The 14,994-nt window shown below is 44.4% G+C and overlaps 1 protein-coding gene across 3 annotated transcripts in view; it reads right to left on the minus strand.

The window, feature by feature from the left end:
- The window catches only part of LOC147716939 (E3 ubiquitin-protein ligase RNF113A-like), a 419,377-nt gene that overhangs the window by 112,425 nt on the left and 291,958 nt on the right, over window positions 1–14,994 (minus strand). For all 3 annotated transcript variants that reach the window (XM_086920462.1, XM_086920461.1, XM_086920460.1), the window contains one exon: window positions 13,707–13,796. In XM_086920462.1, the coding sequence (XP_086776588.1) occupies window positions 13,707–13,796 (90 nt within the window). The remainder of the gene's footprint in view (window positions 1–13,706; window positions 13,797–14,994) is intronic.

Below are 14,994 nucleotides of genomic sequence, written 5' to 3' on the forward strand. Positions count from 1 at the left end.
CTCACAGATTGTTGCATTTTTAAAAAAAAAAATTTTTTTTGCTATGTAGCGCTGCGGTTCTTTCCAGCGGTACTATAGGTTAGGAAATTTGCGTGAATGCAAATGTACCTAACACATGTATATGAAATGTGCACATGAAATGGCAATTTTCTACTTACAAAACCGACTATTTATTCTCGTTATTTTTTACTTTACGGATGCATAGAAGTCATTTTCGCTGCTGTAGCTCGTGCCAGCCACCGGGACAGCTGGGCAATGATGGTCGCGCGGCCTTTCTGTGATGTCACATCGCATATGATATTAAACCGGCTGCAGGACAGCTCAAGGTTACTTGTTTCGACTTTCAGGGTTTCTGGCACTGTTTCATAACCACAGAAATGGTGAAGGGAGTGCTGGCTTTCAATGTATCCGGGTGTGGTGCCCTCTCAGGGTGGCACAGGAGGGCACTGTGGCCTGGCACACCATTTGACAAAGCTAGACCCTGGCGAGGGGGCTCCAAACCTGGCGGACCCTGTGACAGTCTGCATGTAACATGCCTGTACCGGGCCTGAGCTTGCATGTTCCTCTGTGGGGATGAAGTGAGGTGTCAAAGCAGCGTGGGTGAGAGGGCGCTGTGCCAACAGTGCCACCCAGAGAGGCTGGTATGGATCTCACATGCCTGCCTCTGGCCAGAGTCTAGAGGCACCTTTATAAGTGTTTCTCTCGCCTGCAGAAGGTCCAGACCAACCCTACTTTTTACCTATGCCCTACAGTCTGCCCATTGTAGTGCGCCAGGTGCCCGGTCTTACTGTGTGTGTCCTGCATCCTGCCCTGGTCACGTGGGTGTCCTTTAATCCCCTCTCTGCAGAGTCCGCTTGCACCAGAAACAGTTTTACCATGCTCCGTAGTCTGCCAGCTTGGCATTGGTGCCAGTTTTTTTATGTTTGCTCTGCAATCTGCCCGGTTGCCCGAGTGCGCCTCATGCCATGGTCAGACACCTGTGCCAAGTGTGACCAAGTGCGGAGTTTCACTCACACTTCTGGCTGTGCCCTGTAAACTGCCAAGGTGTACCAGGTGCTCCACTTGCCCATATAGGCTGTGCGCTCTGATGTTCCAAGTTGGCTTTGGTGTACCACATGCCCACTTTGGTTGTGCCCTGCAATGTACCAGGATGTACGCAGTGCGCCATTCGCCCATTTTTAGGTCGAGGACCGAAGGCTGCGCTTGCGCAGTCTCCGGGAGGAGATTTAATGATTTGGAGTATGGGGGCTTGTGTTTCTGTTGTAGCGCAGTTTTGCGTAATTACAGTGTATACGTATTAATACTTGGGAAAGGCCAGGAGACATTTTACAAAGGCCTGCTTTCATGAGAATCATTTTTATGTGTTCAGACCTGTGAGCAATTAATTTAATTTTTACATCAAATTGGAGAAATGCGAAATTGAAGAGAATGGGAACTTCAGCTACGTACAAATGGAGAAAGAACATCTGTTCTCCAAAGACACACAGACTGTGTTTGTTTTCCTTCAGGACTACATTAATGTAGTGTGTACTTCCGGAGCCTGGACACCTGAATTCTGCTACGTCCTCATTATAGGAGGGGAGAGGGGTGACTGAGTTGATATTCATAATATATTTAATGGGCAGAAAATGGAAGCTAAAAGATATAGACAACCCTAACAAATCTTGTTGCTGAGAGGGTTCTGCATAATAGGAACCCACAAACCCCACACCTGTACTGATTGTATCAATCTGACATTGAGAGTTGGAAAAGCCTGCAAGACACACATATTCTGGTATGGTATTTTACACCCTTGAGCAGCGGCTCTAAACCTTCTGACTTGTGGGGACCCCACTGAATCATTACTGGAATATGAGGACGGACACGGTACCCCGGCCTAAACAATTTCTATGATTTGAACCTCCACACAATACAAATACAAGTATACACTAAACAAATTATGAAATATTGAAATATGTTTAGTTCATAGAAAAAGTCTTCACATTTTCAATGTTGCTTCTTTATTAGTATATAATTTATTGATTTTAGTGCTTGCTCCCAGCCCCCGTTGCTTGTGCTCGCTGTCCTGCCCCCCGTTGCTCGTGCTTGCTGTCCCCCCCCCCCCCCGTTGCTTGCTGTCCCCCCCCCCCCCCCTCGTTGCTTGTTCTATTCTGTGATTGATTACCCGTGCCCTGGCTGTATCCTTAAATATGTCAGGTGCGTTTTTTAGAACTCCCCTTTAACATGGGAAGTGTTCTGACACTTTTTGCTGCAGTAGGGAATGTGTCAAATAAGAAGTCTTCTTCCACAGGGTCATTATGCATGTCCACATTGTGGAATTGTGCTGCCCTGTCTATGAGTTGATTGAAGACTACGGTGTCATCAGTAGGTGACGGCTTAGTAGGATAAGTGGGTACATCAGGGATGGGATGGGTGTTGTAAGGGTCTGTTGACTCATCCCAAGGTTCCTCTTGTGGTTCAGGATCCTGTGGGAAATCATATAGAGGCTGTGGCTCATCCGCTATGTTCCCCTCATTTTCACCGTGGTGAGATGGAGAGTAAGGAGCAAAAGGTGTAGTATGCATGATAGGTTGAAAAGGGATGAAGGGTCTAGAGGGAGAAGTCCCAAAGTCCTTTTTCTTCAATGGAATAGGGGAATGAGGTTCAAAGTCCAAAGGCCTCTTTTTCCTATGCAGGATGGTAACTTTACCAGTCTCTGGATTAATATACATCTTTGCCTGGTCGTCTGATGGATCTGGGTGGAATAGTTCTTCCTCTACAGTCCTGGGTTGAGTGTTAGACTTTTCTGGGTCGGTAACACCTGATTTTGAGACGACTTTTGGTGTTTTGTTGGACTTTTTCGGCTCGGGCCCTTTCTTCGGGTCGACAAGTGTCTTCGGGTCGACCGGAACTTTCGGTTCGACACGTTTTTTGTGCTCCGTGGGCTTCTTTGGATGAGTGTCTTTTTCCAAGTCGATGTTCTTTTTTGGATCGACTGGTGTCTTTGGAGCAGTTATCTTTGGGTGGACAGGTTTTTCCGGCCTTGGTACAGGCTTCGGTATGGGACCGTTTGCCAGGTTGACGGATTTCGGAACAGTAGGCTTGTTCGGGTCGGCGACCTGCTTTGGTTCGGCGCCCTTCGGCTGTGTGCCTTTGTTCGGTTCGACTACTTTTTTGGGGTCGACAGTTTTTGGCCTTTTTGTGGTCGACAGTCTTCTTTGGCTCGACGCTCTTTGGCTGTACGGCCTTTTTGGGATAGACGCCCTTCGGGTCGACGACCTTCTTTGGCTCTGGAACCTTCTTCGGACGATGGTACTGGGCCCTGGGGTTTCTGAAGGTTTCAGTTTCGATTTCGGAGCCGAGCCGGACGGCGGGGCTGGCGAAACTTTTTTATGATCTTGGCTAAGGCCTTTTGGCGATGCCTTGACCGGACACAAATAGAAAGAAACACCCTGCCAGAATAAATATCGAATGGTCCTCCAAGGGATCCAGTTCTGTTCAAAATGGAGCAATATTACCAAACATCAAACGCCAGTAATTTCAAACCATCCTTCATAAGAAAAATACATATTTTTATCAAATTTTCTTAATTTTTCAAGCACATATTAATAAAAGACTATTCAGAGACAATTTACCTAGTGCTCTATAAAAACAATCAGTGTGATGTTGTATATCAAATAAGGGAGAGAACATCCTCATATGGTTCAGTGTTCCAGACACTCCAGGGCAGCAAACAGGGGCTCAATAGTCACTCGCACTTTTAGGGGTTCATTCAAACTCACATACATTCAAGCAAATACACTTCACCGGGTCTGCAACAAAATAGATGGGCTCATAGTTGCATAGACAGGGGTGCACAAATGAAACGGCAAAAGAGTTGGTATTTTATTGCCGTTCTGGGTAGTAACGCCTGGGTGGATGCCTTGACCGGAGCCTTTGGTAATGGGCTAATTAGTGTCGGGGGCAGGGTACTCACGATTTGCCCCGGTGGGATTTCGTCATCGGAGTCTGAGTGATGGTGATGATTTCTAGGTCCGAGTCTGGAGCTTCCTGTAGATCCTGGTCATCATCGAAGATGTTGTCCGGTTCCGGTGCCTGTCGCTGCATTTCTTGCCTAGCGGCCCGTCGGTTTCGTATAGTTTTTTTGGATCAAAACTGGGCGCAGGCTGGGCAGGTTTCTTCCCTATGGTCTGGGGAAAGGCACTTGTTGCATACTGAGTGTTTATCGAAAAGGCCCAACGGCCCGCGTCAACGACCAATTTGAGATGGAAGGTTGGATCGAGTAGAGAGGCACCGAACGAGAATAATACCATCGAACTCGAAGGCCTTTTGGCCTTTAGAAAAGTTTTGCTTTCGATTCCGAAGTTGGAGTACAGGAGTTAGCATCCGAACCCAATGGCGGAAAAAAACAATCTGAGGATGGAGAAGATGCCCATGCGCACTGTAGTCCAAGGGAGGAGTCACCTATCTCTTGATACTTCAAAGACTCTTCCAAGACAACAAAGTGCAATCATCCGGACCCAACACTAGGAGGCGATCTATGCACAGATATGAATTCAGCAGCCCACATGCCTCGAACATGCAATTTCTTTAACAAATCTGTCATTGGGTCTCATTCTGCATGTTGCAATCATATCAAAAGCCTGATGATTAAGAAAATTAGGCATTTGTCAGAGCATGTGGTTTAGCTAAATGTGTAAATTGTAATTTCACAGAAAAATTGCCCTTCTAAACGGTTAAGAGAAAATTAGCTCTTTTGCATACGCAATTGAGCAGTTTTGCATGTATACCCTAAGAGGTTTAAGTGTCAGGGAAATACTTTTGAATGGCGTGGTGTAAATAATCTACATTTCTCCCCGGAATCCACAGGCACAGGAAAAGAAAATTACATACTTGTAAACCTGGTTCTCCATCATAGGGTCATCACGAAATTCATCAACATTGAACATCATATGCTAGTAAGTGAGATCCCAGAACAAATTTACAAAAGAAAAATTATTTAAAAAATATCCTTGTCCAGTGTAATTCATGATAGCAGCAATTAAGGATTTTTGGAAGTTCATAAAAAAAGTTTAATTGTCATAAACTGCTTCCTCTTGGGGTTTTTACGTTTGTACGTAATACAGATAAGTGATTGAGTACAGCGCACTTTTATGAGATGAGCTTGGGGTCATGCGCAATGGCCAAAATGTGCTCCAGCGAACTGGTCACTAGCACCCAAAATGCTGGAGCCTTAAAGAAGCTATAGATTTACACCTTCATTGTGTCTAAATTGTTGGATCTATGCACCTTGGCATTTAAGCCAGACATAAAGCAACAGGTAGAGAAAATGTCCAGAATCACTATTCAGGAGTACAGAGGGAAAAGCTAGGTTTTACGAGGTTACGAGGTGGTCGTGAATTTTCCAAATGCTTACAGGTACCAAGGTACAGTAGAGCAGACTAATTTGAGAAAGGAGATCCTCCGAAGGATGCAGCACTCTCTGCAACAAATGCAGCACAGCTTTCATTGTGAGAACTGCCAGATCGAAAGTAACTCTCATGCTCAAAGGTTTGCTTTCACTGTAACTTTACCATCAGCATGTACTATATTAATTTGCCTTATACAATACTTCACAGGAATAATATAGTTTTGAGGACCCACTCATGGTTCCTCTCTAGAGCTAATGGAAGTCAATGCAAAATCTCATTGCCAGTATCAAGGTGCTTTCACAACCATAAAACGGCTCTTTCATATTACCTGCACAATTAGGAAACCCATAAACGTTTGGTTCTATCCATCCAATGAAGGATGGAGTACATAATTATACACTAAAGTAGTACCCTTTGAATTTCATGATACAACCTCAACCTTATCTTCTCGAGGCCACTGATGCTGAAAACCCTCTGATAGGAAAAAAATAGGATAGACCCTGCAAGGAAGCCCATTACGGACATGCACTAAGAAGGCTCCCCAAAAAGCATCAGCTGGGAGAGCATGAGAACGAATGGAAAGCTTACAAACAGTCTTTTCTACTAGGAGTACTTAAGATGGCTCTGCTTTGTTTTCCAACATATATATATATATATATATATATATATATATATATATATATATATATATATATATATATATATATATATATATATATATTTACATAAGAATGTGTTTTAACCCCTTGCATGCTGATGACGGAGCGGTTCCGTCATCAGCTACGGGTGAGCTGTGCTGATGACGGAACCGTTCCGTCATGACTCCGCCCGCGCAAGGCGGAGTCATGACGGAACCGTTCCGTCATGACTCCGCCCGCGCAAGGCGGAGTCAGCATGGGCGGGGAATTCCCGCCGCACGCAAGGGGTTAAACCAGGTGTGCATAAAGTGACCTGAAATGTGCCAAGAGGGAGATGACAGGATTAATAAGGCTGAAGTAAAAACAGGAGGAATTAGAAGGCAGCCCAACCTTATGCCTCTCTGAACTGTAAATTTGTTGGAGGGTATGCCACTGACTTTCACTACGGCTTCCTGGGCTTTATAGCTAACCACAATCCGCAATCCACCCTCTCATCTTGTAATCCAATCCGCTCTTAAAACTGCTTCTATAAATTTCCAACTCATTTTACTGAAAGTCTTTTCAGACACAAGACTAGGGCAGTAGGGTGACTTTTTAAATAAATGTACTACTCTCCTTATATTATCACTGCCCTGCCTGTCCATTAATGTCAACTGGTCGGAATCAGCTAGGTAGGGCAATCATGTTAGTGAAATCTAACAGAATATTTGTATATCCGTATTTAAGAGTACTTTCGGGTGATAGGCTGCACGTGTTTCCAAATCTTTTCCAGTTTTCAACATATGAGTGCTATCAGATCCTCTCATTGAAGAAGTGACACCTGATATCTAATTTATGTAGCTGAAAAGGCAGGCCATATGCTTTACCATCTTAAGCATAAAGGTTTTAGAAAATAGTACAGAGAACCCATGTAGGCCGGGTTTCTGCCTGTGGTAATTTCTTTTGCCACTATCTTGATGTCATTGACTCATATGGACTGGTCTAGATCCTCTTTCTAATACTAAGGGAGTTTCGGGCGAACCGTTAAGGTTCTCTTTGAGGCTACGAGAACAGCCAGTGTCACTAGCTTTTCCATTCTCTCCTTTGATGGAAAAGCTTTTCTAAGTTCGTGTCGAGTGTGGCGCCTAGGAAATTTATACGTTGAGAAGGTAGAAAAACTGATTTTTCCCGATTGAGCTTGAGTCCTAAATGATTAAAAAGTTGCAAACAAGCGTTGGAAGACCTGGACGCGTCTTCTAGGGATGGAGCTTTGATCAGCCAGTCGTCCAGATATGGAAAAACCTGATGGTGATGTTGTCTAAGATATGCAGTTACTGGAGATAGGCATTTTGTAAAAATGCGAGGTGGGGACTTGAGTCTGAAAGGAAGGATACGAAAATGGAAGTGTCTGCCCGCTACTGCAAATCTTAAACATTTCTTGTGATTTTTGTAAATTGGGATGTGAACATAAGCATCCTGAAGATCCCGGGATACCATGTAATCATATCTAGGAGTTGTAAGACCTCCTGGATCGATATCGTACGAAACGACTGATTTTTTAGGAATTTGCTGAGGGCTCTGAGGTCTAAAATCGGCCTCCACTTCTTTTCCTTCTTCTGAATTAGGAAGAAGCGGGAATAAAATCCTTTCCCTCGTTGGGACAGAGGGACTTTTTCTATCGCCCCTTTCTGGAGCATAAGAGAGACCTCTCGGAGAATCGGATGCAGATTTTTGTGAAGCATAGGTCGGGGAGGGGTTGGGGAGGTATGTGAAGGAACTCCAATGAATGGCCGAATTGAACTAATTGTAGAACCCACCGGTCCATGGTAATTTTCTTCCAATTTTCTAGGTAATGGGAAATTCTTCCTCCAATCTTTGAGGGCACAGAGGAATTAAAGACTGGCCAAAAGGAAAGGTCATTTTCTATGAGCGTTGCCTTTTTTGTTGGCCTTTACCCTGAAAGGACGTTTTGCCATACGAAGATTGTTGGTGGCAGATGTTGCTGCCCCGAAGAGTATGATGACCGATATTGATAATCCCCCCTGTAAGAGGACTGTCCTCTTCCTCTTGAGCCGCGAAAGGACGGACTTTTGTATTGGAGAGTTCCCAACGCTCTGGCCGTGTCAGTGTCCTTTTTTATACTCTGCAACGCCTCATCGATCTGAGGTCCAAAGATAAATTGGCCATCATAAGGCATATCCAAGATTTTCGTCTGAATCTCGGGACGAAAAGAAGTTGCCTTTAGCCAACCTTGCCGTCTCAAAACAGCTGCCCCGGCAAGTTGGCGAAATCCAGTTGTTACAATATCCATCGCGCAGTCTATTATTTCTAACGCTGAGCGTTCCCCTTCGAGCAATATTTTCTTCACTTCTTCCTTCGATTCCTCAGGCAAGGACGTTAGATAAGGGGCTATGTCTGCCCATAACTGTCTGTTGTAATGTCCCAAAAGCGCTAAGGCATTGGCCGCCTTTACTGTCAAAGCAGACATTGTTGAGAAATGTCTCCCAATATTGTCCAGCCTTCGACCTTCTTTATCTGGCGGAGCTGACAACAGGGCAGAAGGATTTTTGGACTTCTTTTGAGCTGCCTGTGTAATCACGGAGTCCAGCTTGGGATGTCCTATTAAACAAGCTGGCGCAATATCAGGCGCTCTATACTTCTTGTCTAAGCGAGGAACTACCGGAGGTACTGAGGAAGGGTTCTGCATCACTTTAACACCTTGTCCCCACAGGTATCCTATAATCGGTATCAATTTCACAGATTTTTTGAAGGGCTCCTTAAAATCATATAAGAAGCATTCCTGCTGGAGAGAGACCATGGGGATTTGGAAACGTTTTGCTGCCCTCTCAATGACATTATGGAACCCTCGAATGTTTCCGGGTGGCGAATCCGCTTGTGCCTGTGCTGGAGAAGCAGGGCACGGAATGACAGTCATCCCATTCATCGTGGTTAGATTGAAGCTCTCTCTCTCTTCATGCTGGTCTTCTTCCTAGTCTTCATCGGTAGACGGAGGATGTGATAAGTTGACTGGATCCGGCTGTAAATTTAAAGGCGGAGGCCGTGGTCTTGGTGAGAGAGATACTGCTGAGGGTTGAGGTGCAGGTGACTGTGGAAACCCCTGTAATCTGTTATGATGTATTGTAAGTCCGAGACTAAAAAGGCTGGAAGGCAAAACATTTGTGGATGAGGTGGATGATATTCTTTCTCCTGCTACTCATCTTCATCTGAACTTTCCTAATATTTCACATTAAGCTCAGAGGGGCTTGTCGCAGTTTGGAACATGTCCCCTTCATCTGAATCCTCCTCCTCAAGGAGACATGCTGGAGGCAGCGGTTGGACTCTGCTTAGTGAGGTTAAATCCAGCGTTAGCGTCTTTTTTGTGATCCTAAGGTGCACATATGTGCTCTTCAAACTTGGATCCATCGTCGCCGACGAGCCCGTCGACGGAGTGGTAGTCGACGAAGAGGCGTCGACGGATGTTGTAGTCGTTGGTGTTATCGTCGATGGTGCCGTCGTCAATACTGGTGTCGCTGGAGATCTCGACGACGGCGTCCTCGGCGACGGTGCTCGCGTCGACGGTGTCTTCGTCGACGATGTTGTCGACGGTGATGTCTTCGTCGTCGAGCTCGTCGACGAGTCTTCTTGAAATTTATCGACCACGACACAGTCTTACTTGCTGTCGACAATGGGGTCGTAGTCGTCGACGAGGTCAGTGACGATGTTGCCATCGACGTTGAGACAGTAGACGTAGTGACATACTGTAATGAAGAAACAGCTTTCTTCGTCGTTGAAGCCGTCATCAACAATGTCGTCGTCGACGGAGTCGAAGTCGGCTTTTTGAAGGTGGGAACTTTCTGAGAGGACACCTTCGATGAAACCACCTCAAAGTGGACCTCTGAAGACTTTTTCAGTGTCTTCTTATGAGGAGGCAGTGTGGAAGGGCCAGGAGAAATCACTCTTGGTCTCTTCGGAGAAGATTTGGAAGAAACTGAAGAGCCTTCACTTTCTTCAGAAGATTCCAGCTGGTCTCTTTCTTTCAATCTCTGAAGCCAGATTAGGAGACGTCCCTCATGATCTTTGAGGGTTTTAGAGGACAAGGTATGACATACCTTGCAATCCTTGTGAATGATCTGGATACAGGCAATATAGACAGTCTTTATGTTGGTCATCTATATGCAGCCTTTTCTTCCCACAGGAACCATAGGGCCTAAAAAGACCCTTTTTTTGGTGTCTCAGTCATGAAGATATTTCCAAGATATTTCCAGAAAACAAAAATAGTACCAGAGAACACTGGAAACCCAGTTGAGAAGAGAAAACTGGCCTATTTCTCTATATGTCTACTAGGAGATTACTATCTTTATGTACCGGGGACTCCCATCTCGACGACGGGGATTGATTCAGGCATGTGAATCTATGAAAAACACCCCTAACACTGGATAACCGCAGGAATCGGCAGGAGTTGGTCATCTTGAAATCGTAATTCTAGCTTGGTGCCAGTATTGTAAGTCATGTCCTCCTAGATTCCCAGTTGACTGGGGAGACTAAGAAGAGGGCATAGGGAAGCAGGCAGACAGATATTCAGGTGCCCCTAGTCAGACAGCGCTGTCCCGCAGTCAGGAGGTGAGAGAGGTAGTTCCAGGATTAAGCAATACTAAGACGATTGCATATCCTACAGGAGGCATAGTATCAGCGGTCTCTTTAAGTGACTGCACTACTATCCAGCGGACCAGCAATTGTTCCTAGGCCAAATCAGAACGTTGATAGTTAGGGACGTCCAACTCTCCCCTCACCCCCCGGCCACTCCCCATCCCACCCCCTGATAAACTGGAAGTCACACATTAGGCAAAGCTACACTATGGTGGGAATTGTGCCAGATGAGTTTACCCAGATGCTTATCCAAACCACAAAAGGATAACACCGGGGGTTATGACTTATCATAATAGTATAGCGATAGGGTAGCATAACCATTTTAGATACTCCAATGTGCCTCTTAACCGACAAGGAAAGCGCCTACCAGAAAGGTTTATGGTGCCATACGATCTCTGTATACCCGTGAGCGGAAACTGAGATGTCTGATATCTCTGCACAGTGTAACTTTCTTGACCAGCCTACCTGCCTTGGCCCAGTCAAGAGAACGGTCCCAGGACAAGCTGAAGTCTGTAGCCAAAATTACCTTATTGGACGTACATTCAATAACTTTGTCAAAAGTAGTTTTAACGAGCTTGCATTGGGGAACTGTGATGAATGGAATTGAGGATCAAAACCTCTGGATACAGATCTTTATGTATCACTTTTCTGTGGCTTTAGTAACCTCCGTTTTCTCTCCTCGCAATTTGTGTCTACCCAGTATTGCAAACCCTGCTCCTGCTATTTGTAAGATGACAGAAGCCCAGACATGTCTGAAGTAAGTTGTATGTTTCATTCTAAGTTGGTCTTTATATTGGAGAGGAGTTTCTTGGAGGAATAGAACTAGTTATGGCATGTTATTTAATTCCAGAACTGTCAGACCATTAAGGGGCATTCAGACCGCTGATATTAAGTGAGAATAATTTGAACAGTATTGTACCTTAGTGTCATGTGTGATTCATCTTTTGTGGTACTCCTAGTGAGTGTGTGAAATAACAGTGCAGGGAGCCATCTGAACTAAGTTGTGAGAAATAAACATTCTAATCAAAGAACAGCAACAAATTCTGTATAACTTATTTAAGACTTCTAAGTTCACACCAACCATGCTTCTTGGATCGGTTATGGCAAGATCTAGATACTACTAGGTGGGTAGGACTTTGGCTTCACTAGTATTGAGTCCCCCTACATTTAGACCCTCTATTTTATGTGATCTTCTCTCGCTGCATAGTACACGAGAACCGCACCTCTGTTCATATCCCCCCAACCTCTACCAAAAGTCCAAATGCTTGATAAAGGAAAACCTTAAACTCTTCAAAAATGGAGTTGATCTGCATGTCTGACTGTCATCATAAATGCCAACTTACTTGTATAACCTTTGGGCTGGGTTCAGGTGTCACTGAATCTGCTTCTCAAGTTATGAGAAATGATTATAGTAATTTTAGCCTACTGGGGAACACTGAAGAATTTTCTTCAAGATGTTTTCTAGGGATATGTAGATGTCTTCTCCTTCAGTTCCCTCTTTTAGGTTACAAATACAAATATTATCTCTCCCGGATCTGTTCTCAAGATCCTCCCATTTGTGGTGATTCATCTGCTGTTCTAAATGTCCAATGGAGGTGTGGAAGGACTGCTCAGGAGCTGGACTGGATTTGAGTGGACTATCCGTTAATTTAAGTCTCTGGTTTACTGACTTCATATTTGTTTAACCCCTTCGATGCTCATGACGAGCTCAGCTCGTCATGAGGCACAGTGGTGCTGTGCTCATGAAGTCATGACCACACCCATTTACATTAGGGCCAGCACAGGAGAAGGATATTCTCCGCAGGGATGAGGTTAACGTTTGCCTAATCTTTTCCCAGTTAATTTCTGAATGTAGCGCACATCCACTACAGTTTTCTCCAAGACTATTTTTAGGTCTGCCAAGCATGCTTTTAACTCATATTTGCACAAACAGTTTTGTTTTTTGCACAGCTATGTCTGCAGCTATGGGAGTTGTTGGGGCACGTACACTGGATGGTAGGTATTTAGCAATGTTTTCTGCCTTCATAGGTTTTGCCTCCTTGGACATGTGAAGGTCACAACAGTTGCAGTTTTGAGTCGGAGGAATGAATCTTGGGCTATGATTTTCCTGGTCCCTGAGGCTTGAATGACTATGTTTCTTGAGATTCAACAGTGGAGGGATTTGACTGCGCACACGGTGGGGTTGGGAGGAGGGGTGAAGGGCAGTGAGGGTGCACAAGAGACATCACACTGTATCCTCACAGTCACTGGCAGCAGGAAGTCTCAGGAGATCTGTTCCCTCACTTCCTCTCCCAGTTCTAACCCAGATCAGACTTTGTAAGGGCTTGCGATTCCAGCGCACCTGTGGTGCTACGGGTGATGCTCTTGAAATTTCGGTAAGGCCGGGAGGTTGGGTCAGTCAAGGAGATGGGCCACAGGCCTACATTTATGTGTATGGACCACCCCTTCAGTCCAGCCATTAAGTACGCGACATAGATGACCCGCAGTCTTGCTTTTCAGTCTCTTCCAATGAGCCACTTCGGGTCTATTAGATAGCTAAATGGCATTTTTAAGGTATATAATACATGGTTATGTAGGATGCCCAATGGCGCAGAGAGGTGCAGCATCTTCCTAAGTTGTTTTTAGATGAGAACATATGACTTTTCTAATGAAAAGCAACTAAAAATAATACTTTACGCAGACAGAACAATGTTTGATTATCAGTAGAGATCCCCTTAATGAGAACTTAAGTGATAATGTCACTTAAGTACCTGCATAATCTAAGAATGTATAGGAAACAAATGAAAACAAGTCAACCTTGGAAATATTTGGTCAGTAAATCCATAAGCAATCTTGGTTCTTTAACAGGGATGTGATATGAGATAAATATTTTAAGACTGAAGAAAGCTGAAATCATGAAATCAGAATATTTAAAATACAAGATGTTAAAGCGCAATTCTTGGAAAACATCTTGCATTTGGCGTGGCGGTGGTGGTTTTCTATGCCAAGCTGGGACCGTAAAGCATTGTCTCTCTCAGGAAATAGATTTAAAATAAAACCGTAAGCTACTAACCGTTGGCCCCGTATCGACCTTCATCCAGTTCACGCTCAATCTGCCAGCCATGTTTGTAATCCGATCGGTCATGCAGAAATTTACAACTATCTGAAAAAAAAATGGTAATTAATACATTGCACAAAGTCACAGTCTAGGTCATGCATACAAGTAAGGCTGGCCAGCTCTTTCCATTATATGGTGAGCTGACACTGGCTAATAAGGTTTGAAGTCTTCACTTGGGAAATCTAACATGCACGGAGACATGTTCTGCCAAACATCTTCTCACTTTGCAAAGCTCAACTGCACTGATTCACTAGGCATACATTTGCACTCACTTTCTAGTAAACTATGGGGTTCACCAGCCACTGAAATACCTTGTATGCATATAGGTACCCAACCCATCATATTACATGCTTAGGATACTCGTTCTATCCATCACATCATCTAGAAAGCACAGGTGTTTCAGAAACTCCCTCCTTACAGTAAAAGGACACTCATAAGCCATGCATAGATACTCTGTGGCCAGCTCTTCCCATCACACTCGGGTGAAATAAAGAATTTACATATAAGACAGTGGCTTCCTAGAAGGCCTAGGAGTCATTTTAATTTGGTTTGAGCAATTGGAGTAATGGTGGTCATTCTGAGTTACTCTTCGATGCAGAATTCTTGATAATTAAATGATTACAACCGCTTGCATAATTAAGAGTACTGGGGGGGGTGAAACAAGCATAAAAAGAATGAATTTAGCATGCAGCTGCTTGGACGCAATGGGGCCTTTTTTGCTAGGAAAATAGCGCTACATGCTGAATTACTATTTTTGCGTAATTTTACAAAATGTTGCATCATTTTGTGTCAAGTCCACCTATTGCCGCTACTGCAGATTACATGAGTTACGCCCAGCCCCTACTCCCGAGTAAACTACTAAAAAGCTAAAAGATGTTCTACACCGGGCAATCGATGTCCCTAAATACTACCCTCCTTTAGCCAAACCCGGGACCGCGGTTATATAGCCTAAAATTAGGTTCATGAGCAGAACCAGGGATTCCCAAGCCTGGTATACCCACCTTGCTCTGGCAATGTTACATGAAATCTATGTGTACTCCTAAACTAACATTCTGCTCTATATCATACATTCAGGTCCTCTCACAACCACACATTACATGTCCCAGTCAAATTCTTGTTGCCTTTAATACCCATTTACAAGGTATCTAAAGCCAAAACCTATGGTCTTCGGCCACTTGAGCAAATTTGCACCACTCCCTTAGAGAACCACATTAGATCCTATCCGTGAAGAACAGTGCTACCA

This window comes from Lissotriton vulgaris, chromosome 5 (assembly GCF_964263255.1).
Source record: "Lissotriton vulgaris chromosome 5, aLisVul1.2, whole genome shotgun sequence".
Taxonomy (NCBI): domain Eukaryota; kingdom Metazoa; phylum Chordata; class Amphibia; order Caudata; family Salamandridae; genus Lissotriton; species Lissotriton vulgaris.